This window comes from Heteronotia binoei, chromosome 5 (assembly GCF_032191835.1).
Source record: "Heteronotia binoei isolate CCM8104 ecotype False Entrance Well chromosome 5, APGP_CSIRO_Hbin_v1, whole genome shotgun sequence".
Lineage (NCBI taxonomy): Eukaryota > Metazoa > Chordata > Lepidosauria > Squamata > Gekkonidae > Heteronotia > Heteronotia binoei.
The window spans coordinates 4,389,848-4,414,566 of record NC_083227.1 but is presented as its reverse complement, the minus strand read 5'-3'; the positions used below and the strand labels follow the sequence as shown (position 1 = coordinate 4,414,566).

At 50.1% G+C, this 24,719-nt stretch overlaps 2 protein-coding genes across 2 annotated transcripts in view; both read left to right on the top strand.

Annotated features, from left to right (window-relative positions):
* LOC132571576 (zinc finger protein 420-like) overlaps positions 1 to 24,719 on the top strand; it is an 895,908-nt gene that overhangs the window by 685,632 nt on the left and 185,557 nt on the right. The gene's annotated exons all lie outside the window — the stretch shown is intronic.
* The window catches only part of LOC132570893 (uncharacterized), an 87,075-nt gene that overhangs the window by 53,215 nt on the left and 9,141 nt on the right, over positions 1 to 24,719 (top strand). The window contains exons 5-11 of the mRNA XM_060237532.1: positions 4,759 to 5,260; positions 5,684 to 5,799; positions 5,984 to 6,469; positions 6,797 to 8,052; positions 8,139 to 9,355; positions 9,644 to 9,698; positions 10,245 to 11,761. Coding sequence (XP_060093515.1) covers positions 4,759 to 5,260; positions 5,684 to 5,799; positions 5,984 to 6,469; positions 6,797 to 8,052; positions 8,139 to 9,355; positions 9,644 to 9,698; positions 10,245 to 11,761 — 5,149 coding nt within the window. The remainder of the gene's footprint in view (positions 1 to 4,758; positions 5,261 to 5,683; positions 5,800 to 5,983; positions 6,470 to 6,796; positions 8,053 to 8,138; positions 9,356 to 9,643; positions 9,699 to 10,244; positions 11,762 to 24,719) is intronic.

Sequence of the window (24,719 nt, the reverse complement as noted above, 5' to 3'; positions counted from 1 at the left end):
TGCTCTTCGTACCTGAGCAACGTCCAGCTCAGTGGGTACCTGAGGAGAGGGCCCACAAGAGAATCAGACCTCTTTTAAAAATATACAAAGTTTCATTAAGGATTCTCTCTCTCGGCTTGACTTCGCAAACGAAGATTTAAGAAAGGTGCAGTAGTCCACGTCTGCTGCAGGCTCGCTGGTGGCTGACAAGACCAATGCGGGACAGGCAGGTCCGGCCACAGTGGCTGCAGGGAAAAGTCTGATTTGGGGTTGGTGCTGTAGCAGTGCGATTCTTCCTCAATCTCCTTTTGTCCTCAAGACCAGCTGTGCATGCGTTCTCAAAGGAAGAGACAGCCTGGTGGATGGTGTGCCTCCATGCTTTGCGATCTGAGGCTAGGTCAGACCACTGGTGATGGTTGATGCGACAGGTGCTAAGGGATTTCTTCAAGGAGTCCTTGTACCTCTTCTTTGGTGCCCCTCTATTTCGATGGCCGGTGGAGAGTTCGCCATACAGGGCAATCTTGGGAAGGCAGTGGTTTTCCATCCTAGAAATATGCCCTGCCCAGCGCAGCTGCGTCTTCAACAGCAGTGCCTCGATGCTTGTAACCTCCGCCCGCTTGAGGACTTCAGTGTTGGTCACAAAGTCATGCCAGTGGATGTTGAGGATGGTGCGAAGGCAGCGCTGATGAAAGCGCTCAAGGAGTCGCAGATGATGACGGTATAAAACCCACGATTCGGAGCCGTAGATGAGGGTTGTCATCACAACCGCTTTGTAAACATTGATCTTTGTGCCTTTTTTCAGATGCTTGTTGCTCCACACCCTTTTATGCAGTCGGTCAAATGCAGTCTATTGCATTTGCCAGTCTATTGTCAATCTCCTTGTCACTCTTGGCGTCTGAGGAGATGATGCACCCCAGGTAGCTGAACTGCTGGACTGTCTTCAAAAGTGATTCACCCACAGTGATGCAAGGAGGGTGATAATCTTCCTGGGGTGCAGGCTGGTGGAGAACTTCTGTCTCCTTCAGACTAACTTCTAGGCCGAATAGCTTGGCAGCCTCTGCAAAGCAGGACATCATATGCTGCAGAGCTGATACCGAGTGGGAGACAAGTGCAGCATCATCAGCAAACAGTAGCTCTCGAATAAGTTTTTCCATTGTCTTGGAGTGGGCCTTTAGTCGCCTCAGGTTGAACAGGCTGCCATCGGTGCCGTAGCGGATGTAGACGCCATCGTCGTCATCTAAATCTACTGCGGCTCGTTGAAGCATCATGCTAAAGAAGATCGTAAAGAGAGTTGGCGCGAGAACACAGCCTTGCTTTACACCTGTGCCTATTGGGAAGGGCTCTGAGAGATCGTTGCAGTGTCTAACTTGGCCTCGCTGGTCTTCATGTAGCTGGATGACCATACTGAGGAACCTTGGGGGACATCCTAAACGTTCCAAAATTTGCCACAGGCCGTTCCTGCTAATGGTATCAAAAGCTTTGGTAAGGTCGACAAAAGTCACATATAGACCCTTGTTCTGTTCCCTGCATTTCTTTTGGAGCTGCCTGAGAACAAATACCATGTCAGTGGTGCTCCTGTTAGCTCTGAAGCCGCACTGGCTCTCTGGGAGGAGTTCTTCTGCAATGGTGGGCACCAGTCTGTTCAGGAGTATTCTGGCAAGGATTTTGCCTGCGATGGAGAGCAGGGTTATCCCCCGGTAGTTGGAGCAGTCTGACTTTTCCCCTTTGTTCTTGTATAGGGTGATGATGATTGCATCGCGAAAGTCCTGTGGTAATTTGCCTTGTTCCCAGCAGGTGACAAGTACTTTGTGAAGTGAGCTATGTAGTACTGTGCCCCCATGCTTCCAGATCTCTGGTGGGATTCCATCAACTCCCGCTGCCTTGCCACTTTTCAGTTGCTTGATGGCTTTAACAGTCTCTTCTAGGGTGGGGATCTCATCCAACTCTGCTTTCACTGGTTGAAGTGGGGTGAGGTGGATTGCTGAATCTTGAACTACGCGATTGGCACTGAAGAGAACCTGAAAATACTCCGACCACCGCTTCAGTATGGATGCCTTGTCTGTGAGGAGCACTTGGCCGTCTGCACTACGCAAGGGACTCTGAGCCTGATATGATGGGCCATATACTGCCTTCAGGGCTTCGTAGAACCCTCTTAATTCACCAGTGTCTGCACACAGCTGGGTTCTCACTGCAAGCTTGGTCCACCACTCGTTCTGAATGTCTCGAAGCTTGCGCTGGAGGTTGCTACATACAGCGTGCAAGATTGCTTTTTTCCCTGGACAGGAGGGCTGAGCAAGATGTGCTTGGTAGGCAGATCTCTTTTTCGCCAGTAATTCTTGGATCTCTTGATTGTTCTCGTCAAACCAGTCCTTGTTCTTCCTTGTGGAGAACCCGAGGACTTCTTCAGAGGTCAACAGGATGGTAGTTTTTAGGTGTTCCCAGAGTGCTTCTGGAGAAGGATCTGTGAGGCAACTGGGGTCCTCAATTCTAGTCTGGAGTTTTGCCTGGAAGGCAACTTTAACTTCGGCTGACTGATGGCTGCCAACCTGAAACTTCCTCCAGGGGATACCGCCTCTCCTGGGTGTGGGTTTAAAGTGAAGACGGAGATTGCAGCGTACAAGACGATGATCCGTATGACATTCTGCACTGGGCATTACTCGGGTGTGTAAGACATCTCGATGGTCTCTCTGGCGCACCAGAATGTAGTCGATAAGGTGCCAGTGCTTGGACCGTGGGTGCATCCAGGTTGTCTTCAGACTGTTCTGCTGGAAGAAAGTGTTGGTGATGGTGAGCTGGTGCTCCGTGCAGAATTCTAGCAGGAGGCGCCCATTATCATTGCAGTTGCCAATGCCGTGTTTGCCAAGTACTCCTTTCCAGGCTTCCGAGTCTTTACCTACTCTGGCATTGAAGTCGCCAAGGATGATCACCTTGTCCTCTGTAGGGGTCTTCCGTATGAGGTAGCATAGATCAGCATAGAACTTGTTCTTTTCTGCAGAATCTGCTTGAAGGGTTGGAGCATACACACTGAAGAGTGTTGCATGCTGCTTGTTTTGAAGTGGGAGGCGCATAGACATGATGCGATCTGAGTGACCTGTTGGCAGGTTTTCGAGTTTAGAGGCAATGGAATTCCTGACCATGAAGCCAACGCCAGAAAGGCGGCTCTCAGCCTTTGACTTACCCGACCAGTAGAGGGTATAGCCAGCACCGTGTTCCTGAAGACTACCTTCCTCAGGGAAACTGTCCTCACTGAGAGCTGCTATGTCGATATTCAACCTGAGAAGTTCGTGGGCGACTAGAGCAGAGCGTCGTTCAGGGCGACCACTGTCTACTGTGTCAAGAATGATTCTGATGTTCCAACACGCAAGCTTTAGTCTTTGCACACTTTGTGAGGCAGGTGCATGCCTTTTCTTTGTTGTTATTTTTCGACCGCAAGTAAGGATGCCCGTTGACCGCAGCTAGCCAACTGGGGGGGAGAAGACAAGCTTTATTTAGGCCACCTTTTCTAGGCCCCTCTCCATACGGAGCAAGCAGTGTTGTCCCTAAATAAGGCTGCTTGGTCGTTCAGGGTGCTGCCAAAAAATGCTTTCGTCTCCGGGTCAGCATCAGGCGACCGATACCCTGAACCGCCTACATGCAGGATCGGGACTGCGGCTTCCAGTGGCATCTTCCACCTGCCGTTTTGCCCCTTGCCCATCGCTGCAGGACTTGATATGTTGTGGGTTGTGGATGTGGATACCCTTCAGGCCTGGCAGAGGAATTTTTAGGTGAGGTGCAGTGTGCGCAGTACTGGCTCCACCCTTTCACCATGGGGTCATCTGCCATGGCCCAGTTAGCCGGGACGCTGGCAGCGAGTCCTCCAGGTGGTAGATGTTACATTAACATCTAACATTAAGGATTAAGACATCACGAAACAGCACAGTTTCTGCAGTTCAGCAACAGTAAAAGAAGAAAAGGTAACTGTTCTATCTAAGGTATTAAGTACTTAGATGGCATGTCTTGTTGCAGCATAACTCTTCCAACTGTAGCCTAAGTTACTCTAGAGAGAAATATTCCTCATGATGCCGCAAGACAATATCAAGGTGTGCTAGCCTGGCACGAGCACAAAGTTAGCCCGGCTTCCCTTTCATCCATACCTGCATTATAGTTTCCACCTCTCTAGGGTCAGGTGGTCCTAATGACCCAATCAAGTTTCCTCCTTGATGGAATTTTCCAGAGGATGTCAGCACCCTCCTAGACCCCTCACCCTCCTGTTTGCAGAACTGGTCACAGATTCTCACGGTTAACCAATGACCACATTCTGGGATGTGGCCTGGAAAAACACGATGAAGTTAGCTGCAGGCAGACTCACATTACGAATGCCCATGGTTTGCATCAGGCCACTTAGTAATCCCTGTAAGCCTTGGGGGAACTTGGGTTCTCCCTAGGAGGCGGAGGGCATCTTGGGTGTTTTCCCACCGTCCAATCAGGGAGGCAGGATTCAAAAAATTCTTCGTCTTCCTGTGGCTGTGGGAACCACCCCTCAGTTCTTTTCCTGCCTCGACAGGGAGAGCATGTGCTAGGATAGGTTCCTATCCTTTTTTGTTTGCCTTTTTTCTATCTAGCCAAGTAAGATCCTTCCTCACCTTGTTTCTTCTTACCTATACCTGTTCCTTCTTAACCTCCTTGCTTCGCTGATCCCTCCTCTGAGTCTTTGAGCCTCCCTTTCCCCTCTGCCTTCTTCCCCACAACGAAGAGGAGCGGCGTGCCGGCGGCCCGGGCTGTACTTTTTAAAAACCGCAGCGCGAAGATCATCTGATGGCGCGCAGAGCGAGGGACGCCTTCTTAATGGACGACTCGGCCCCCAGCGCTCTGCGCGGGGCCGAAAGGCCGCCTTCCGGAGCCGGCATGACCGCGGGGCTTGCCACGGCTGCCGGCAACGTGCCCTGTAGGGGCAGAAGAGGAGCGGAAAACGAGCGCAGGCGGCGCTGGTCGTTGTCGGCAGCGGAGGAGGCTTCCTCCTCAGAATGCCGACCTGGCCCCGACGGCCATTTCGAGAAGCGCAGGAAGGCGCATAAGGACGGCGACCAGCAGCTGGGCAGCCTCCAGAGACGGGGACCGGCGGATACCACCCTCCAGGCGGGAGACTTCGATCTCCACGAAGCCCAATCGCTCCAGGAAGCTGCACAGACCAGCCAGCCCCAGGCGGGCTTGGGTAACGTACCCATTATGGGACCCTCTTTATTTGTTGAATTTTTAGAGTCAATAAGGCAGACCGTGGGTGCTGCAGTGGAAGCAGCCACCCGTAGGAGACGAAGGCCCTCTAGCCCATGTCTCCCCTCCAGATCACCATCCCCTAAGAGGCCCAGGGTACAAGACCACTACTCTAGGGCCACCAGGGGTTACCTAGCCAATGATCCACTGGAAGGTGAAAGATCTCAATATGGGGATCAGTCGGAGGAGTCAGAAGAGGGGGAACGGGAGGAGGGCGAATTCATTTCAGATGAGGAGATAGAGGGTGCGTCTGTGCCAGAACCCTCCTCACGTTTCTTCAGGGCGGAGGAGTTTCAGCCTCTCCTGTCTAAGGTACTGGCTGCTCTGGACCTCCAGGTGGCCCCTGAGGAACAGGAGGCTCCCAGTTCCCTGACCAATCCCAAAAATAAATCCAAGGGGAACTCAGAGTTTTTTCCAAGATACCGTTCTTCTGACAAGGTCTTCCCCTTCCCAGAATTTTTCGAGCGCCAGCTGAAAGCAGAGTGGGCCAAACCAAGTGCCAACAGACAGGTTCCCAACTCTGTTAAGAAGTTGTATGAGCTGCCCACCTTTGCCAATGATATGCTTCAGGTACCCCTGGTGGATGCACCGGTGGCAGCTTTACAGTCCCATGGGTTGCTAGCAGAAGACGGCCAGGGGTCCATTTGGGACAGCTGGGACAGAGAAATTGACCTGGCCCTGAAAAGGAGCCGAGGCTGCTACTAACTCCATAGTCTCTAGAGCAGCTATAGTGTGGATAAGGCGTCTGACACAGCTTCTACCAGACGCAGATAGGAGGATCCTGGAGGGCACCAGCAGACTCCTGCGGGCAGCTGAATTCTCAGCAGATGCTTCCCTGGATGCCCTTACCTTCTCTGCCAGAGCGATGGCGTCCAACACTGTGGCAAGAAGGGGCCTATGGCTAAGGGCCTGGCCGGCTGACATACATTCAAAGTCGATCGTTTCGGGCTACCCTTTCCAAGGAGAGAAGCTGTTCGGAGACGGCCTGGAGAAGATCCTCATGGAGACACGGGACAAAAAGAAAGCCATGCCCAAGTTCCTCAAACGCCCAGACAGGCGGGGGTTTGGGCCTAATTCCTTTCGGACCTCCTCCAGCGCCCCCAAGCCCAAACAGGAATTTAGAAAAACAGCCTGGGGTCAACCCAAGCAAAATTTCCGTAAAGGCTTCTCCAACCCAAGATTCCAGAGAAACCAGCCCGAGAGATCGGACAAGTTTGAGAGGGGCCCCAAGCCCAACAAGGCATGACTGGGAGCACATCCCAGTAGGGGGCCGCCTGCTACACTTCCATCAGGCCTGGGCGGAGTCGCAGGCGGACTCTTGGACTCTAGAAATTGTATCTCGGGGTTACCCGATAGAGTTCAGGCGCACCCCCCAGATCGCTTCGTCATCTCCCCCCTTCGCTCGAACCCAGGGCGGAGGGAGGTCACCCTCAAGGCTATACGCCATCTTTTGGATATCGCTGCAATAGAACAAGTCCCTACGAAGCAGAAATATCTAGGTGTCTATTCTATCTTTTTCACAGTTCCCAAAAAGAACGGGGACTGGAGGGCAATCCTGGACTTGAAGTTTCTGAACAGGAATATCAAGCTACGCCACTTCAGGATGGAGTCCATCAAGTCAATAACAGAGGCCCTGAGTCACAGGGACTACATGGCTTCGCTGGATCTAACAGAGGCCTATCTTCATATCCCGATTCTACCTGCCCATCGCAAATTCCTACGTTTCTGCGTGAATGGACATCACTACCAGTTCAGAGCTCTGCCCTTCGGTCTTGCAACGGCTCCACGGGTGTTCACCAAGGTGTTGGTGAATCCGATCGCCCACCTCAGGCAGAGAGGTATACACGTTCACCCGTATCTCGACGACCCGTTGATAAGATCTTCGTCAAGGAGGAATGCAGAGCAGGACGTCCAGAGTACCATCAACTGCCTTCAGCAGCACGGCTTATTAATCAATCCGGACAAGAGCCACCTGCAGCCGACTCAGAGACTGGAACACCTGGGCATGATAATTGATACGAACCTGAGATCCATCCTTCTCCCAGAAGCCAAGATCCTGAAGACTGTGACACTTGTGCGACAGGTGATTCAAGAGCTGTCATCGACACTCCAGATGCTAGCAAAACTCATGGGCCTTCTAATTTCAAACCTAGAAGCGTTGCAGTGGGGCCGCCATCACACCAGGCAATTGCAGATGTTCCTACGTCCCTATCAGCTCCAAATCATGGAGAGACGCTCCATATCACTGACATTGCCCTTGGGGGTAAAGGAGAACCTGATGTGGTGGACCAAGGCCAGCAACCTGCGTCAGGGGAAGATCTTCTTCGCAGAGGGAGAGTTGCAGCTGTTTTCGGGTGCCAGCCTCTTGGGTTGGGGGGCAACCCTCAACGAGACTCCCACGCAGGGTCGGTGGACGACCAAGGAATCGAACCTCCCAATCAACCTCTTGGAGCTTCGGGCAATCCGACTGGCCTTGCTTCACTTCCAGGACCAAGTATCAGGACAGCATGTCCTGATACGAACGGACAACATAGCAGCGAAAGCCTACATAAACAATCAAGGGGGGTCCAGGTCCAGCTCCCTCCACAGGGAGGCCGGGAAGCTGTTCAGATGGGCGGAGTGCCACCTGAAGTCGATAAGAGCGGAACATATCAAAGGGACATGCAATGTCAAGGCAGACTGGCTCAGCCGGGAAAACATCCTGGCGGGAGAATGGTCTCTCAACAAGTCTCTGTTCCTGAAGATAATAGAGCATTTTGGATCTCCAGCACTGGACCTATTCACATCTCATCAAAACCACCAACTTCCCAGTTTCTTCACAAGGTACTTCCACAGTCAGGCGGAGGCCACAGACGCACTAACATTCTCGTGGCCTCAAGACCTTCTGTATGCCTTCCCTCCAATTCCAGTCATTCCGAGACTACTCAGAAAGATCAGGACACTGGGGGCCGAGGTCACCTTGGTTGCACCCTGGTGGCCTCGACGTCCCTGGTTTTCTTCAATCCAACAGATGGCCATGGAGGAACCACTCCACCTACCAACCTGGCCGGACATGCTGCTGCAGGGGCCTGTGTGGCACCCTCATCCAGAATGGCTGGGATTGACCACGTGGAGGTTGAGAGGAGATCGTTGTTAGATCTAGGGTATACTAGCGAGGTGGCTAGCACCATTCTAGCGTCTAGAAAAGAATCCACCACACGGATCTATAACATGTCCTGGAAGGCCTTCCACAGGTGGTGCCGGAGGAAGAACGTGGACCCATTACGTTCTACGGTGTCTAAGGTTCTTCAATTTCTTCAGGATGGTCTACAATCAGGCCTGAGGCCAGCCACCCTCAGGCGGCAGATTGCAGCACTGTCCTCAGTACTTCAACAGGTGGAGGGCATGAGCCTGTCGTCTCACCCACACATCCGACGGTTCCTTAGAGGGGCCTCCTTGAGTTCTCCACCTCAATCGCACCGTTTCCCGACTTGGAGATTGAACCCGGTGCTGTCAGCCCTGACAGGTCCGCCCTTCGAGCCACTCATGTCTGTACCCCTAAAGATGATGCGCATGAAGATGATCTTCCTGGTGGCAATAACGTCAGCCAGAAGGGTTTCCGAAATCGGAGCCCTGTCGGCAAGAAAGGAGCTATGCGTATTCCACAAGGACAAAGTGGTCCTCTACCCGGACCCTACCTTCCAGCCAAAGGTATCATCTAAATTCCACCAAAGTCAAGAAATCAACCTGCCTTCTTTTTGTCCAGATCCCAAGCATCCGAAGGAGCACACATGGCACACCCTGGACGTACGCAGGGCAATCAAGATCTACCTGATCAGAACAGAACCTCTGCGTAAGACCGACTCCTTGTTCATCAACGTGACGGCACCCAGAATGGGCCTGAAGATGTCCAAGTCTGCCAATAGCTATGCCATCAAACAGTGCATAACAGAGGCGTACAAGACATTACATCTCAAGATTCCACCAGAGATCACGGCACACTCCACCAGAAGTGCAGCCACCAATGCAGCCTTCAATAGGAACGCCTCAGTCGAGGAGGTGTGCAAGGCGGCTACGTGGTCCTCTATCTCCACCTTCGTGCGACACTACAAACTGAATTCTTACGCGTCGGCGGACGCGGCCTTTGGTAGACGAATCCTACAACATGTTCTACCTGAGTAGGGCGATCCCACCCTAATGAACTTACTGCTCTGGGAGCACCCAAGATGCCCTCCGCCTCCTAGGGAGAACGACCCGTGGCACTTACCGTGAGGGGTCCTTCTCCTAGGAGGTCAGGAGGGCATCTTGCCCTCCCGTCTATCGTCCTACCTTGGGCAACCTATACTCCGTTTCTTCTGTCAACTTTCAACTGAAGGCTCTCACACTACTGTTCGTTGCCCGTTTGGCTTGTCTCTGTTCTTTCTGCCTGTTTTAGGGTCTGCCTCTGCTGGCCGATTTACTAGGCCTGAGACTGCGGTTGCCGGCAGACGGTTAGTTACGTATGTTAGAAGTTAGTTACGTATGTTAGAAGTTACGTATGTTAGAATTGGAAAAGAGGGAGAGAGGCCTTCTTTGAGTCTGAAATCTGGAGGCTTTGCACTGTGGAGGTGGGGGGAGGTATCCTTAAATAGTAAATATTTCTAGGGAAAAGTGGACGTGTGCTTAAGATCACCAAAATGAGGCCAAAGGGCCGCCCATCCTTTCCTCCTATAGTCATATAGATGCTGTTAGATCTTACCAGCTTTCCCAAGTGCTAACGGTTTCTCTCTTTCTATTCCAGCAGAGGATGATCGAAGGGATGAGGAGAGGGAGGAACTTCATCAGCAAATGCCAGACAGAGTTAAAAATGAAGACTTGAATGAAAATGTCAGGGATCGAGGCAGACCTAAAAGAAAGAAAGGCGGTGGTATGGTTGAGAAGGGTGATAGAAGAAAGCGGAATGTACATTTCTCAAAGCAAAGGATAATGAAGGCAAGGAAATCCATTCAGTGTGGAAAGTATTTCAGAAATAGATCACAGCTCTTTGTAAACCAAAGAATACCCAAAAAAGAGACACCTTTTGAATATTCAGAGATGAGAAATGAATTCACTAGCTTTCTTCAACTTCACCAAAAAATTCACACACGAGAGAAACCTTTTAACAGCCAAGAGTGCGGAAAGAGATTTAGTTGGAGTAGCCATCTTCAGTCTCATCAGAGAACCCACACAGGGGTGAAATCTTTTGAATGCACAGAATGTGGAAAGAGATTTAATGTGAATGACAGTTTTCAAAAGCATCAGAGAACCCACACAGAGGAGAAGCCTTTTGAATGCTCAGAATGTGGAAAGAGATTCACTCAGAGTGGCAGTCTTCAATGTCATCAAGGAACCCACACAGGGGAGAAGCCTTTTGAATGCTCAGAGTGTGGAAAGAGATTCAGTAAAAGTGGCAATCTTCAATGTCATCAGAGAACCCACACAGGGGAGAAACCTTTTGAGTGCTCAGAGTGTGGAAAAAGATTCAGTGAGAGTAGCACTCTTCAAAGGCATCAGAGAACCCACACAGGGGAGAAACCTTTTGAGTGCTCAGAGTGTGGGAAAAGATTCAGTGAGAGTAGCACTCTTCAACAGCACCAGAGAACCCACACAGGGGAGAAACCCTTTGAGTGCTCAGAGTGTGGAAAGAGATTCAGTCAGAGAGGCCATCTTCAGTATCATCAGAGAACCCACACAGGGGAGAAACCCTTTGAATGCTCAGAGTGTGGAAAGAGATTCAGTACGAGTGCCCATCTTCAGTGTCATCAGAGAACCCACACAGGGGAGAAACCCTTTGAATGCTCAGAGTGTGGAAAGAAATTCAGTGAGAGTGGCACTCTTCAACATCATCACAGAACGCACACAGGGGAGAAACCTTTTGAGTGCTCAGAGTGTGGAAAGAGATTCAGTCGGACTGGTGATCTTCAGTATCATCAGAGAACCCACACAGGGGAGAAACCCTTTGAGTGCTCAGAGTGTGGAGAGAGATTCAGTCAGAGAGGCCATCTTCAGTATCATCAGAGAACCCACACAGGGGAGAAACCCTTTGAGTGCTCAGAGTGTGGAAAGAGATTCAGTACGAGTGCCCATCTTCAGTGTCATCAGAGAACCCACACAGGGGAGAAACCCTTTGAGTGCTCAGAGTGTGGAGAGAGATTCAGTCAGAGAGGCCATCTTCAGTATCATCAGAGAACCCACACAGGGGAGAAACCTTTTGAATGCTCACACTGTGGAAAGAGATTCAGTCAGAGTGTCCATCTTCAATGTCATCAGAGAACCCACACAGGGGAGAAACCTTTTGAATGCTCACACTGTGGAAAGAGATTCAGTCAGAGTAGCCATCTTCAATATCATCAGAGAACCCACACAGGGGAGAAGCCTTTTGAATGCTCACACTGTGGAAAGAGATTCAGTCAGAGTGGCAGTCTTCAAATTCATCAGAGAACCCACACAGGGGAGAAGCCTTTTGAATGCTCAGAGTGTGGAAAGAGATTCAGTCGGAGTGGCAGTCTTCAACGTCATCAGAGAACCCACAGAGGTGAGAACTGTTAGAATTCTCAATGTCCAGCCATGGCTTGCCACAACTGGACTCGTTAATGGCCCCAAGGGACGCTTTGATGTTGGAGAGACAGCATCCCAATGAATGAAAGCACTCCCCACCCCCCTTGAACTTGTTGATAAACTCTTTGCCCATCAACCTCCATTACTGCAGTGGTAGCTCTCATCCCAGAGGGTCCAATGAGGGTAAGGGGAGCAGGCAATGGGACAGGCCCCAGAAGAAGCGAGGACAGAGTAATTCATCAGAGAATCCAAACATGAGAAACCTTTTCAGTGCTTAGCATGTGAGAGAATATTCAGTTTGAGTGGCACTCTTCAACTGCATCAAAGTACTCCAGGGAGCAGTCAGGGTTGATTTCCCTTAAGACTGACTGATTGGATCTTCTTGCAGTCCAAGGGACTCTCAAGATTCTTCTCCAGCACCACAGCTCAAAAGCATCTATTCTTCTGCGCTCGGCCTTCCTTATCGTCCAATTCTCACAGCCATACATCACTACTGAGAATACCATCGCTTTGAATATACGAACTTTTGTTGGCAGGGTGATTGATGTCTCTGCCTTTCATTATACTGCCCAGGTTCGCCATAGCTGTCCTCCCACGGAGCAAACATCTTTTAATTTCATGTCTACAGTCAGCATCTGCAGTGATCTTGGATCCCAGAAATGTGAAGTCTGTCACTACTTCCATGTCTTCCCCTTCTATTTGCCAAGGTGTGATGGGGCCAGATGCCATGATCTTAGTTTTTTTGATGTTGAGTTTCAAGCCTACTTTTGTGCTCTCCTCTTTCACCCTCAACAAGAGGTTCTTTAGGTCCTCCTCACTTTCTGCCATTACAGTGGTGTCATCTGAATATCTGAGGTTGTTGATGTTTTTACTGGCAATCTTAATTCCGGCTTGTGCTTTATTCAGGCCAGCATTATGCATGATGTACTCTGCATATAATTCTGACAGTTGCTTCTCAATCCTCATATAGGTTTCTCAGGAGACGTGTGAAGTGGGCTGCTGCTTCCATCTCTTTAAGGACTTGCCACACATCTGCATTGTTTTTTCCTTCTTCTTTTAGGGAAAGGTTGTGTCCAATGTCAGCTTGAGGACCAGCAAAGTTTTATTCTGAGTAGAAGCTTCGTTGTGGAAGCACACTTCTTCAGATATGGGGAAAGAGAACTTCCTCAAGCCTTCCATCTAGGTAGAAAGAGGGTGGGCGGAGGGTTAGTTCCCAGGGAGGGCTAGTTAGAGACATGATGCAGAAGGAACTGGACCCTGACTGGGAGAGACCAGGCAAGCCTGATCTTGTCAGATCTCAGAAGCCGAGCAGGGTGGACTCTGGCAAGGGCTTGGATGGGAGATCTCCTTGGAATACCAGCAGTGGGGAAGCAGAGGCAGGCTTTATTTAGCTACCTTCCTGAATATCCTCCAGGCCTCCAGCAGGGGTCAGTCACCAGAGGTCGTCATGGCCTTCAGATGCACACACATGAAAATACAAAAGAAGATGATGCATCAGTCACTGGTCATAAGTACAGCTGAGACTGGACTAAAGCAGCTGGTAAAACCTAAACCAGGTCATCCAAGGACCTACAGTGGGGAAAGAACTGGAAGGAGGGATGGAATTAAAGGGGGCAGTGCTGGGTTCCCCCCTTACTTTCATAGCTCCTGGAGGGTTAGTAAACTGTAAACTATCAGTCATATTAATTTGCTGTTGACCTGTTGCAGTAAAAAGGCCGAGGCCATGAAGCATTTTTTCTTTCTGCTTGACCAAATGGCAGGAAGCTCCTTTCCACTCACACCCCCCCCATATCACATGGTCTGGTCCCGACGCCAGAAGGCAAAATGGGGAGGCATTAACACAGATAAAAATCTGCAATTCACAGAAAATGACTTTAGAATGATGGAATTGGAAGGGACTTCCAGGGTCATCTAGTTAAACCCCCTGCAAAAATACCTCCCCCTAAATTCACAGGATCTTCATTGCTGTCAAATGGCCATCTAGCCTCTGTTTAAAAACCTCCAAGGAAGGAGAGCCCACCACCTCCTGAGAAAGCCTGTTCCACTGAGGAACCGCTGTAACGGTCAGGAAGTTCTTCCTAATGTTGAGCTGGGAACTCTTCTATTAATTGCAATACATTAGTTCTGGTCCTACCTTCTCGGGCCACAGAAAACAATTCCACACCATCCTCTATATGACAGCCCTTCAAGTACTTGAAGATGGTGATCATATCACCTCTCAGCCACCTCCCCTCCAGGCTAAACATACCCAGATCCTTCAACATTTCTTCATAGGACTTGGTCTCCAGACCCCTCACCATCTTCGTCGCCCTCCTCTGGATCCGCTCCAGCTTGTCTATATCCGTCTTAAAACGTGGTGCCCAAAACTGAACACAATACTCCAGGTGAGGTCTTACCAGAGCAGAGTAAAGCGATACCATCACGTCACGTGATCTGGACATGATACTTCTGCTGATACAGCCCAAAATTGCATTTGCCTTTTTAGCCGCCGCATCACACTGTTGGCTCATGTTCAGCATACGGTCCAGCATATCATCCACCTCACTGCTCCAAAGTGCCTAATAGAGAAAGGAAGAGAGCATCCTTCTCTTGAGTGTCTGAACAGATTACAGGAAGGATAGGTTCTCAGAGCCAAGTAAGCTGGAACAGTAAGCAAACAAATGGTGGCCAGCATAAATTGTTTCATTACACTCTATACTGGTAAAAGTAAGCATTCTTCTAAGCACATCCTCTACGCCAGGGGTGGGGATGTCAGCATATAAAAATGCTCAGTAAGGCATGACTAGCATGGAAGCATGCTGATCTGACAGTGTCAAAAGAGAGGACATCGGTGTTCCAGCAAGGTTCAGCCAAGCAAGAACTGGTTCTAAGCAGGATATGGTGATGAGTGCAGAGACTGTGTAATAAGTGCAAAATGACTCAGCACTTACAGCTCATTGGTACGAAGACTGTGTGTTGTATATAAGCAATGCTGTGCTGTACAGTATTTTCCTTCTACTCTATATGGTTGTTTGGCGGAGCACTTTGCTGGATGAATGCATATATTGCAAATAAACCTGCATATAGTTAAGGACACAGAGGGTCGTTATACTGTTGCTTACTATATTGACTCACCTATGAGGACCAGTGGTGGCGGGACTAGCTTATAACTACATAAATAACAACAGGGGAACCGCCGTCCCTCGAATTCACTCGGTGTGGCCCTCTGGATTTCTGGGCCAAACCGAGCCATGTGGCAGCCTCTCTGGGCCTTGGCCGGCCGGCCAGAATTGCTGCAGGGGCCTGGAAAAGTTATTGTCACTGTTCAGTTTGCACTTGATTATCCCAGATGGTGTGGCTTAATATGCTAATGAGGGTGTGACCTAATATGCTAATATTAGGGGGATGTGGTCTAATATGCTACTGAGTTCTTGCTGGGCTTTTTCTACAAAAAAGCCCTGGACCTATGTATTTCCCTAGGGTGGCGGGCCGTGTGTGTGTGTGTGTGTGCGCCAGATTAGGCTCTCCCCACATGACTTCAAATAGAAAAACAATTATTTGCATTAATTTTGCTGGCCTGAATCATTCTCCCTCGGCGGAGCACTGTTTTTTAAGGTGATAATTTTTTATGGCCCGCGAATGATGTTATAAATATCCATATGGCCCTTGGCAGAAAAAAGGTTCCCCACCCCTGCTCTATGCACAGGATTACATCTGTCTGAAGTCATCAAAGGTGTAAATTATGACAATGCAAAAATGTTGTTGCCATTGATCTCAAGAGTATAAATTGGTTGTAAGCTGAAGACTCGGAGTCTCTCTAGCCGTGTCCTAAAGACGCAGCTTTTGTCTCAGGAGATCGCTGAGAGATCCGAGAGCTCTAGTGGGGGGTGGGGAAGAAACGTGGGCTTTAGCTATTGTTATGAATACTTACAAATGGGGGATTTAATTGTTGTAACTGTTATGCTTTTATGTCTCCTGAGAACTGTGCCCCGTTGGCTGCCGTCCCAGAGCTTAGAAGGTGATTCGTTATCATTATTGTTAAATAAAGGAAGTTTTTGTTTTCACGCTTAGAGTGTACTTGGGTAGTTAATTTCATATTGTTAGATAAGTTTTTATTTCAAGGATTCCAGCGCAGACCCTTGGTAAAGACCTACAAGGAGGAAAAGAACCACGCCCTCTGTGAGTGCGAGGGGCCCCCATGTTGGCTCTTCCCCCCACGAGGAATTCCACCAACATCTGTGTGTTTCCTTCTTCCACTAGTGCCAAAAAATAATTCCCTAATCTTTCCCTATGATGGTTTTACGAGGACTGTTATTCCCAGGTTTTGTTTTTTTAAGACATGTGTATAATGTTTGTTCATGTCCTGCGCCTCTCAAACTTCTGACATATAACCTATTTGGCTCTTATCTTAAGCAAGTTTGGCCACCTTTGACCTAAGCAGTTAAAGTGGCAGTTCCGAACAACAACAGAATAGTAAAAAGGCTCTTGATTTGTGCCTATGAAACAACGAAACAGAGATTATTTTTCCACCTGTGAAACTGAAATGCGCAATTCTTGCAAAGGACACAAACACGCAGGCAGACACATAAAAATGTAAAAATACAAAAAGCGGGGGGGGGGGGGGTTGAATAAGCCTGTCCTTAGGCCAAAGTACACAATAGTCGCAATATCCTTCCCACAAGACCCCCCATTTTCCCTCCAGGATGCTCCAGGCTTCTATGGTCTCCTCCTCCCAAGGAACGAACCCCCTCCTCTTTCTACAGAAGGTCTCCCCCACCAGCAATCCCATGTCAGAGAGTGCAGCCAATGCCGTTGCTCTTCCACACATATTTTTCCCGCCCCCCCCCCTCCCGCAAATGCATCTATGGGAGGGGTATATTTATTTCTTTGTTTGAGTTTCAGCCCGCACTTCCCGTAGAACAGGCTCAGGGTGGATTGCATCATAAAAACAACCTAATAGAAGGAAGAGAGGCTTGACTCAGTAGCTCTGCTGTGCGATTGAGAGAGCCTGGCAAAGCAAGCTCTCCCCCCCCCCCAAGGAAGGAGCCTCAGCCAATGGTGAAAATAGAGGATTTGCTCTCCAGCTCCTGTGCAATTGAGCAAGCCTTGCAAAGCATGCAGAAGGAATTAAAAGAGGAGAAGGAAACAGATGGCAGCCATCTGCTGGGGGGTCTAATAGGAGTCCTCTGGGGGCCGGATTTGGCCCCTGGGCTGCATGTTTGACACCCTTATGTTAAACTATCAGCAACACCGCAAAAATCATGCATCCATATATTTGTGGCACCACTACACAGCCCATTTGGTGTAGCGGTTAAGTGTGCAGACTCTTATATTTGATTTCCCACTCGTTCACTTGCAGCTGCTGGGATGGCCTTGGGTCAGCCATAGCTCTCACAGAACTGTCCTTGAAAGAGCAGCTTCTGGGAGAGCTCTCTCAGCCCCACCCACCTCACAGGGTGTCTGTTGTGGGGAAAGAAGTTAAAGGAGATTGTGAGCTGTTCTGAGACTCTTGATTCAGAGAGAAGGGCAGGGTATAAATCTATGGTCATCTTCTTCAAAAACATGAATCCAAGGCACAGTTCCACATGGATCGTCAGGGTTTTTGCTTGGGGTCCCCTCAACATCACCGTCAATCACATATCATGTCCAGTGGCACTGCTTGCACCACAAAAATCAGGCATCCATGGCTTCGTGGCAACACCATGCTGCAAAGATATGGTTGAAAACCACAAATTCTCATGGATCCTCATAGTTTTTGCATCGGATCACCCCAAATTCAGCATCAAATCACACATTATAAACATGGCCACAGGTGACGCCACAGAAATCATACATCCACAGCTTCATGGCAACACCATGCAACAGAAACATGATTCTGAAGCACGGAGCCTCATAAATTCATATGTTTTTGTTTTGTTTGTTTGTTGCTGAAATGAAATCAAAGCACCATCACACTGTAGGCCATCTCTTGGTCTGTAGGAAGCACCACAAAAATCATGCATCCGTGGAGTTGTGGTGCCACATGAGCACAAAGTCATAGTTTGGAAGCACATTGCCTCATGGATCCTCAGGGTTTTTGCCTTGGATCACCCTGAATTCTCCATCAAATCCCATATTATGTCCATGGCCACAAAAGTCAGTTGTCAACAGCTTTGTGGCAACACCATGCTTCAAAAAACATGGGTTTGAGGGACGGATCCTCAGGGTTTCTGCTTGGGGTCACAACAATATCACCATCAACTCACTAATCATGCCCATGGGAAGAATTTGCAGCCCAGCAATCATGGGTCCATGACTTTGTGGCAGCACCATGCAAGAAAAATGTGATTCCAAAGCACGGATCCTCATGGATCCTTATGAGTTGTGCTTTGGATTTCCCCAAACTCATCATCAAATCATATATCATGTCCTTGGACAGAGCTTACAGCACAGAAATCGTGGATCCATGGCTTTGTGGCAACACCATAATGAAAAAACATGGTATTGAAGGGGGAGCTTAGGGTGATTCAAAACAAGAACCAAAAGATCCTTTTGGATTGGTGGTCTGGAGCCATGTTTTTGCTGCATGGTGATGCCACAAAGATGTGGAACTGTGATTTCCAGGGTGCAAGCCCTGCCCATGGACATGACAGATGATCTTTCTTCATGGTGAACTTGAGGGAATCCAAAGCAAAAACCATGAAGCTCCATGAGGATACCTGCTTTGGAGTCATGGTTTTCTTGCATGGTATTTCCACAGGGCCTTGAATCCACGATTTCTGGGATGCAAGCTCTGCCCAGGGACATGATATCTGATTTGATGAGCTTGGGGGTGACTCAATGCAGAAATCTTGAAGGTCCATGGGGAGGGACGGTGGCTCAGTGGTAGAGCATCTGCTTGGGAAGCGGAAGGTCCCAGGTTCAATCCCCGGCATCTCCAAAAAAGGGTCCAGGCCAATCGGTGTGGAAAACCTCAGCCTGAGACCCTGGAGAGCCGCTGCCAGTCTGAGAAGACAATACTGACTTTGATGGACCAAGGGTCTGATTCAGTATAAGGCAGCTTCATATGTTCATCCCTGCTTCAAAAGCATGTTTTTGCGAAACGGTGTCTCCACGAAACTGTAGAGCTGTGATTTGTGGGGTTCACACTCTCACTATGGACACAGGATGTGATTGGATTGTTAGCTTGGGGTCAAAAATCATGAGGATCTGTGCTTTAGAAACATGTTTTTCCACTATTGTGGTGCCACAAATCCATGGAGGCATGATCTTTGTGGTGCTGCCTACAGTCTAAGACATGGTCTACAGCATTATGGTGTGCTGTGGCACCACCAATCTGTGGAGGTGTGATTTTTGAGGTGGTACCTATAGTCGAAGACACGTTCTACTGTAGGATGGTGATTTTGTTTTGATTCAATGTAAAAATCATGCGAATTCATGAAGGTCCGTTTAGATCCGACTTTTACCCGGACCCTCTCCAGAGACCACAGAGACCAGCCCCCCCCCCCCCGTGGGAAAGGGTGACTGCAGAGAGTGAGGGGGGGTTGTGGAATCAAAGCCAATCTTCATCACCTGCAGTTGGCAACCCTCACAGAGGGAGGCGGTCTTCAGAAGAGCCCTGAGAAGAGGCGGAGGTGAAGAATTCAGGTTTGCCCACAGCCTGGAGGAAGGTCTGAGTTCGAACCTGACTCTCCTTCGGCCCAGCCTTCCCTCTGGGACTGGTCTACCTTGCAGGGTGGGTGAGTGGTGGAGAGAAGGGGGAAGGGCCGGTGGAGCTCCTGGAAGATAAGTGGAGTGGGAAAGGCTAACTCTGAGTTGGGAATTTTGGAGGAGGGGAGGTATAATGCCCTAGAGACCCCTCCCCCTCCTCTAAAACAGCCATTTTCTGCAAGGAACTGACCTCTGTAGCCTGGGGCTAAATTGTCATCTGGAGAGATCTCCAGGCCCCGCCAGGAGGTTGGCCAGCCTAGCAGAGACCCTGCGGGAGCAGAACCCCCCTTCCTCCAGCCTGGGGTCCCTGGGCAGGGATAGTCCAGGGCGGGGGTCCTTCCCCTTCAGCCCCCTGCCCCTCAACAGCTGTGCACCGCTGCCTGCCTGACCCCAAAGTGGCTCTCAGCATCTCCCTGGACGTGCAAGGAAGGGCCAGGAGGCCCCACCAGGTTTTCTCTCCAGGGGAGCAACAGAAATGCTCAGTGGTCTCTTGAAGGAAGACCCTCTTCTCATCAGCACTAGCCCCCCCCCCCCCCCTTCGCCCTCCCCTAGAGTTTGACGCTCCTTCTTCTAGGAGGGGGGGATTAAGGAGGGGGACCAGCTGCAGCCTTCTTTTCCTGAGCTGCCACAACAGCACCGGATACCCCTGGCCCGGGAGGAGCGCAGCCCCCTGCTGCAGAGTTACTCCCGAGCAGCCCCATTGAGCAGCACAAGGCGTGGCTGAGGGCAGCCCTCTTGAAGCTCCTCTGCAGCACTGGAAGGGTTAAGACCGCCGAGCTGCTTGCTAGAGGGGCCCAGCCAGCAGTGGAGGGGGGCAGGAGAGGAAGGGGCTTTTCCTGGGGGAGGAGGTTGCAGGGGGAAGGGGGAAGCCTGCAAAGAAGCTGCAGCAGGGGGGAAACGTTTTGCAGCAGCCGGATCCCGGAAAAGTTTACTTGGAAGTAAGTGGGAATAAGTATTTAGATCTAGGGAGGGAGGAAGGCGGGGATCATTGCAAGCCGTGGCTGTCCCAAGTGGGCAGGTTTCTCCCGGGGAACTGATCTCTGTCTGCTGGAGGTGGGTTCTAATTCTGGGAGAACTTCAAGCCCCACCTGGAGGGTACAAACTGAGAGATTCACGGAAGCAGCTGAAGCCACGATAATCAACTACTGCGAACGCCTAACTAGCAAATTTTACTGCAGATCCAAATATTATTTCTTACGTTCAATAATCAGTAATCAGTCCGCATCTCTTTCATGCGTCGATCCTTTGCACAGTTCACGCTATGTAGGGCCCTAAATATCTCCTAAAAGTGCAAGCGTCTTCTCAGCCTCTCCCAAGAGCAGGCAGAAAGTGATCCTGCGTTTCTTGAATGAAGTGCTTGCTTGCAAAAAGACTGCTCAATCTCATAGGTCGATTTCAGTGCAAAGGGGGAGCCTTGTGAGGACGGCCTGGATCAATTTCTCAGGGATTCCTTTGGAACTGTAGTAAACTTTGTTGGCTGTTTATTCAGGGTGGTTGATTGATTATTTTGGCTTCAGCCGCCTGGAGGTTGGTAACTGGGAGGCACCAGTTTTGCTGTGCTGTGTAAGCAGAGTGTGTTGGGGAGCAGGGATAATCAGTGCCTTTCAATGTAAGTAAATTTAGATATATGAAACTGACGTTCTCTTGCTGGTCATTTTCATTCTGTAAAACCAAGGGCAAAAGCTGGGCATGAAAAAGGGAAGGGGAAGTCTGGCCTGCTCTGGAATCAGCTGCGGCCCCCTCCTAAGCCCCTGATGTGGGGCCAGTGTGGGGCTGGGGCTGCCACCAGCAGAGGAGAGGAACACTTTAAACACCTCTGTTGCCAAGGTGGAGAGCGCCTAGCAACCCCACCAGTGCTCATGGGAATGCCACCAATCGCATTAGGCGACTCCCCTGACAGGCAGAGAGGGGTGGAGCTTGCTGATGTGGCCACACCCCCAATAGATACAGGACCAGGAGAAACAAATACCGCAGAAAAATCCATCACTGTGAGGATCATGGCATGTACATACATCAGGGAGTTCCCCGGGTGTGGTTTTGAGTCCCCTCCTGCATCAATATTTTGCAAAGTGGGCACACAGGGAGAGAACACGCCTGCTCCAAACGCATCGGCCCTGCCCATCACTCCACGGCTCACTTGGCAGAGGCAGCTGTAACATGATGCCAGATTCTCCTTCCTGCACTGGGGTTAGGGGGGAAGGAAGGGGATCTCTTTGCCAGGCGAGAGAGGGGCAGACCCCCAGGCAGCACAACCGGGAGAAACGCCAGGGCACAGTCCCAGGAAGGGGGGGCGGGGGGGGGGTTCAGATCTTGTTTAGGGAAATGCCAACAAGAATATGAAGCCTGCCTTTGGAGGCCTCAGGAAGGAATCCCAGATGGGATCACATGTATTGAATCATTCGTGCTGATTGGCTGGTCGCAATGGCAGGTATTTTGGCTGACTCTTCCCCCAACTACCATTTCCAGCAAGGCACCACTGAGATCATTAGTAGCCATGCAAAGGAGTTCAGGGACGTGGCATAGCGTTCATTCCAAATACGACTCTGGTCCTTCTTTCAGGGTAAGCAGGAATATGGGGCCAGGAGAAAACTGTGATAATTCTCTGGAGGAACTTGTGGTATATTCCCTGCTTCTTTTGGAGAGGTTGTATTTATATGTGTGTATATGTGTCTGTATGTTTGTGTTTATATACATATTTTCCTTTTGACACACTCTTGTCTGTCTCTCTCCATCCCCGCAGGGAGAAGCCTCCCTTCATAGCCAAGTTAATAAAGACAACTTTTCTAAGACAGAGGTGACTCAAAAGAAGGGGAAGGAGATGGAAGAGCAGGACCCAGAAGGACCTGGAATGGGCAAGAGAGCAAGGAAGAGTCCCCATCCCATCCCACCTGGAAGTGGTGATGAATTCTGGGAAAGAGCTGTGCCAGAGGTCCTGTCTAAAGACACCACGACCTCAGATGTACACTGCCAACACTTCCGGCAGTTCTGCTACCATGAGGCCGATGGGCCCCGAGAAGTTTGCAGCCAGCTCCATGGACTTTGCAGCCAGTGGCTGAAGCCGGAGAGGCACACCAAGAAGCAGATCCTGGACCTGGTGACTCTGGAGCAGTTCCTGACTCTCCTGCCCCAGGAAGTGCAGTACTGGGTCAGAGGATGTGGGCCAGAGACCAGTTCCCAGGCGGTGGCCCTGGCCGAAGGTTTCCTCCTGAGCCAGGCAGAGGAGAAGAGGCAGGCAGAACACGTGAGGGGATTCTCTCCTGTATGTCTAATTCAAGCAACAATATCTGAACTTATCTTAAAGTTTCCTTGTAAGATAATTGCCCAGAGCTTCTTCTGCTAGAGAATTTCTGGCCCCTGCAGATAACTCACCAGCTCTGCTGAGAGAAGGGTGCAATGTGGGAGTGGGGCCTTGGTCTCTTTCCATTCCATCTCTTACTCGTCACCCTTCCCGTTGTTTCAGATGTGGGGACCACCTTTGGAGATGGAAGCTGCAATCCCTGAGGAAGAAAGAGCTTCCTTGGAGCACGGGCAGAGGGTCCAGGCGGCCCAAGATGCCCTCTCCTGTGGTAAGGACTCCTTGTGCCTGGGTGCAATTGGGGCAGCTTGTGAATGTGATGGGTAGAGAGTTCAGGTCAGGGGGGGATACTTATTTCTTCAGACAACAAAGAGTTAATTGGTGGCACTCAATGTCCACCAACTGTGATGCCTCTAAAAGATTAAACTGATTCCTGCAGGTCAATTTCTCCCATTAATTAAATCATTCGTATCTCACCTTCCTTCCATTGTTGTTAAGTCGCAAAGTCGAGTCCAACTCTTTGCGACCCCATGGAAATGGTCTCAAATCGACTGGGGAGGGGGGAAGGTAGACAAGTTTTGGCAGAGCTCTTCAGCCTGGGGAATAAAGGGAGCCCCCACCTTCTGGGAAAGCCGAACTCTGATAACCACTTCCTAGGAGCCAATAATCATGGGGGAAATGTGGCTCTGTGCCTGTGCTTGAAGGGTCATCTGGGGGGCTGCTGTGGGCAGCAGGGGGTGGAGGAGAAATGGCAGGCTATGGGTCAGCACTACCAGAAATATTGGGGAGGGTCTTGGGGCAGACGTGATGCCATGTTGAAATTGCAAACTTGGTTGTGAAGTTAGCATGCCCAGAGACACTCTGAAAACTCATTCATATTACCTTCAGGTTTCCAGAACTGCTCGATTCATGTCTGGTCTGATTTTGCAGACAGCATTTACAATCCCTGAGGCTCAGAGGTCCCTGGTGCTTCTCTTCTGCCTCTCTCATAATGTAGGAAAAAGTATTTTAAAAATTTGTTGAACGTACACAGGGCAAGGTTTCCCAACCCTGGGAAGGAGGTGTGCGAAGCAGGGAACAAACAAGCAAACACCCTTCCTTCCTCCCTTGTCTCAGGAACAGGCAGTGAAGAGATGCTGTTGAACCTTCGCCTTTCCAGAGAGATGGAAACGGCTGCTGCACCTGCAATCCAGGTAGGAGAGATGAACGGAGGGGGTGGGGAACAGCAAGAGATCCTTTGAATGCTGTTGCATTTATTCATCCCAAGCCTTCCTTTCTGTACCTTCCCAGGCTACTCCTTTCCAGGGTATAATCTCTGCCTGCCGTGATCTCTGAAGAGGGGGGAATCTTCTTGTTCTTTCAGGGTCCCTTTTCCTTGGAGGAGGTGTCCGTCTCTTTCACGAAGGCAGAGTGGGCCCTGCTGGATCCGGGACAAAGAGCTCTGTACAGGGAAGTCATGCTGGAGAACTATGGGAACGTGGCCTCTCTGGGTAAGGATGTTTTAGAGCAACTTGCTGCCACTGCGATGAGGATGAATCCAGATATAGAATAGCAGTGCATCATTTTGAGGTCTTTCCCACCACTTGAGGAGGGGCTGTGGCTCCCTGGCAGAGGATCTGTGTGGAATGAAAAGGTCCCCAGTTCAATTGCCAGCATCTCCAGAGGAAAGGATCAGGTAGGAGGTGAAATGAAAGACTCTGCCTGAGACAGAGCAGAACTGGTGCTGAAATGAGTAGATGATACTGACCTCAAGGGACCAGGGGTCTGGTTCGGTATAAGAAAACTTCATACGTTTATAGAATCATAGAATTGGAACTGACCTCCACGGTCACCTAGTCCAACCCCCTGCAATATGCAGCATGTAGCGACGCAAGGTGAAAGAACTGCAAACAGCATCCTTAAATTCTGTGATACAAAAGCGGCTCGTTCTGTTCCAGCCGCCCAAAAACTATTTCAAGTAAAGGCACTTGCA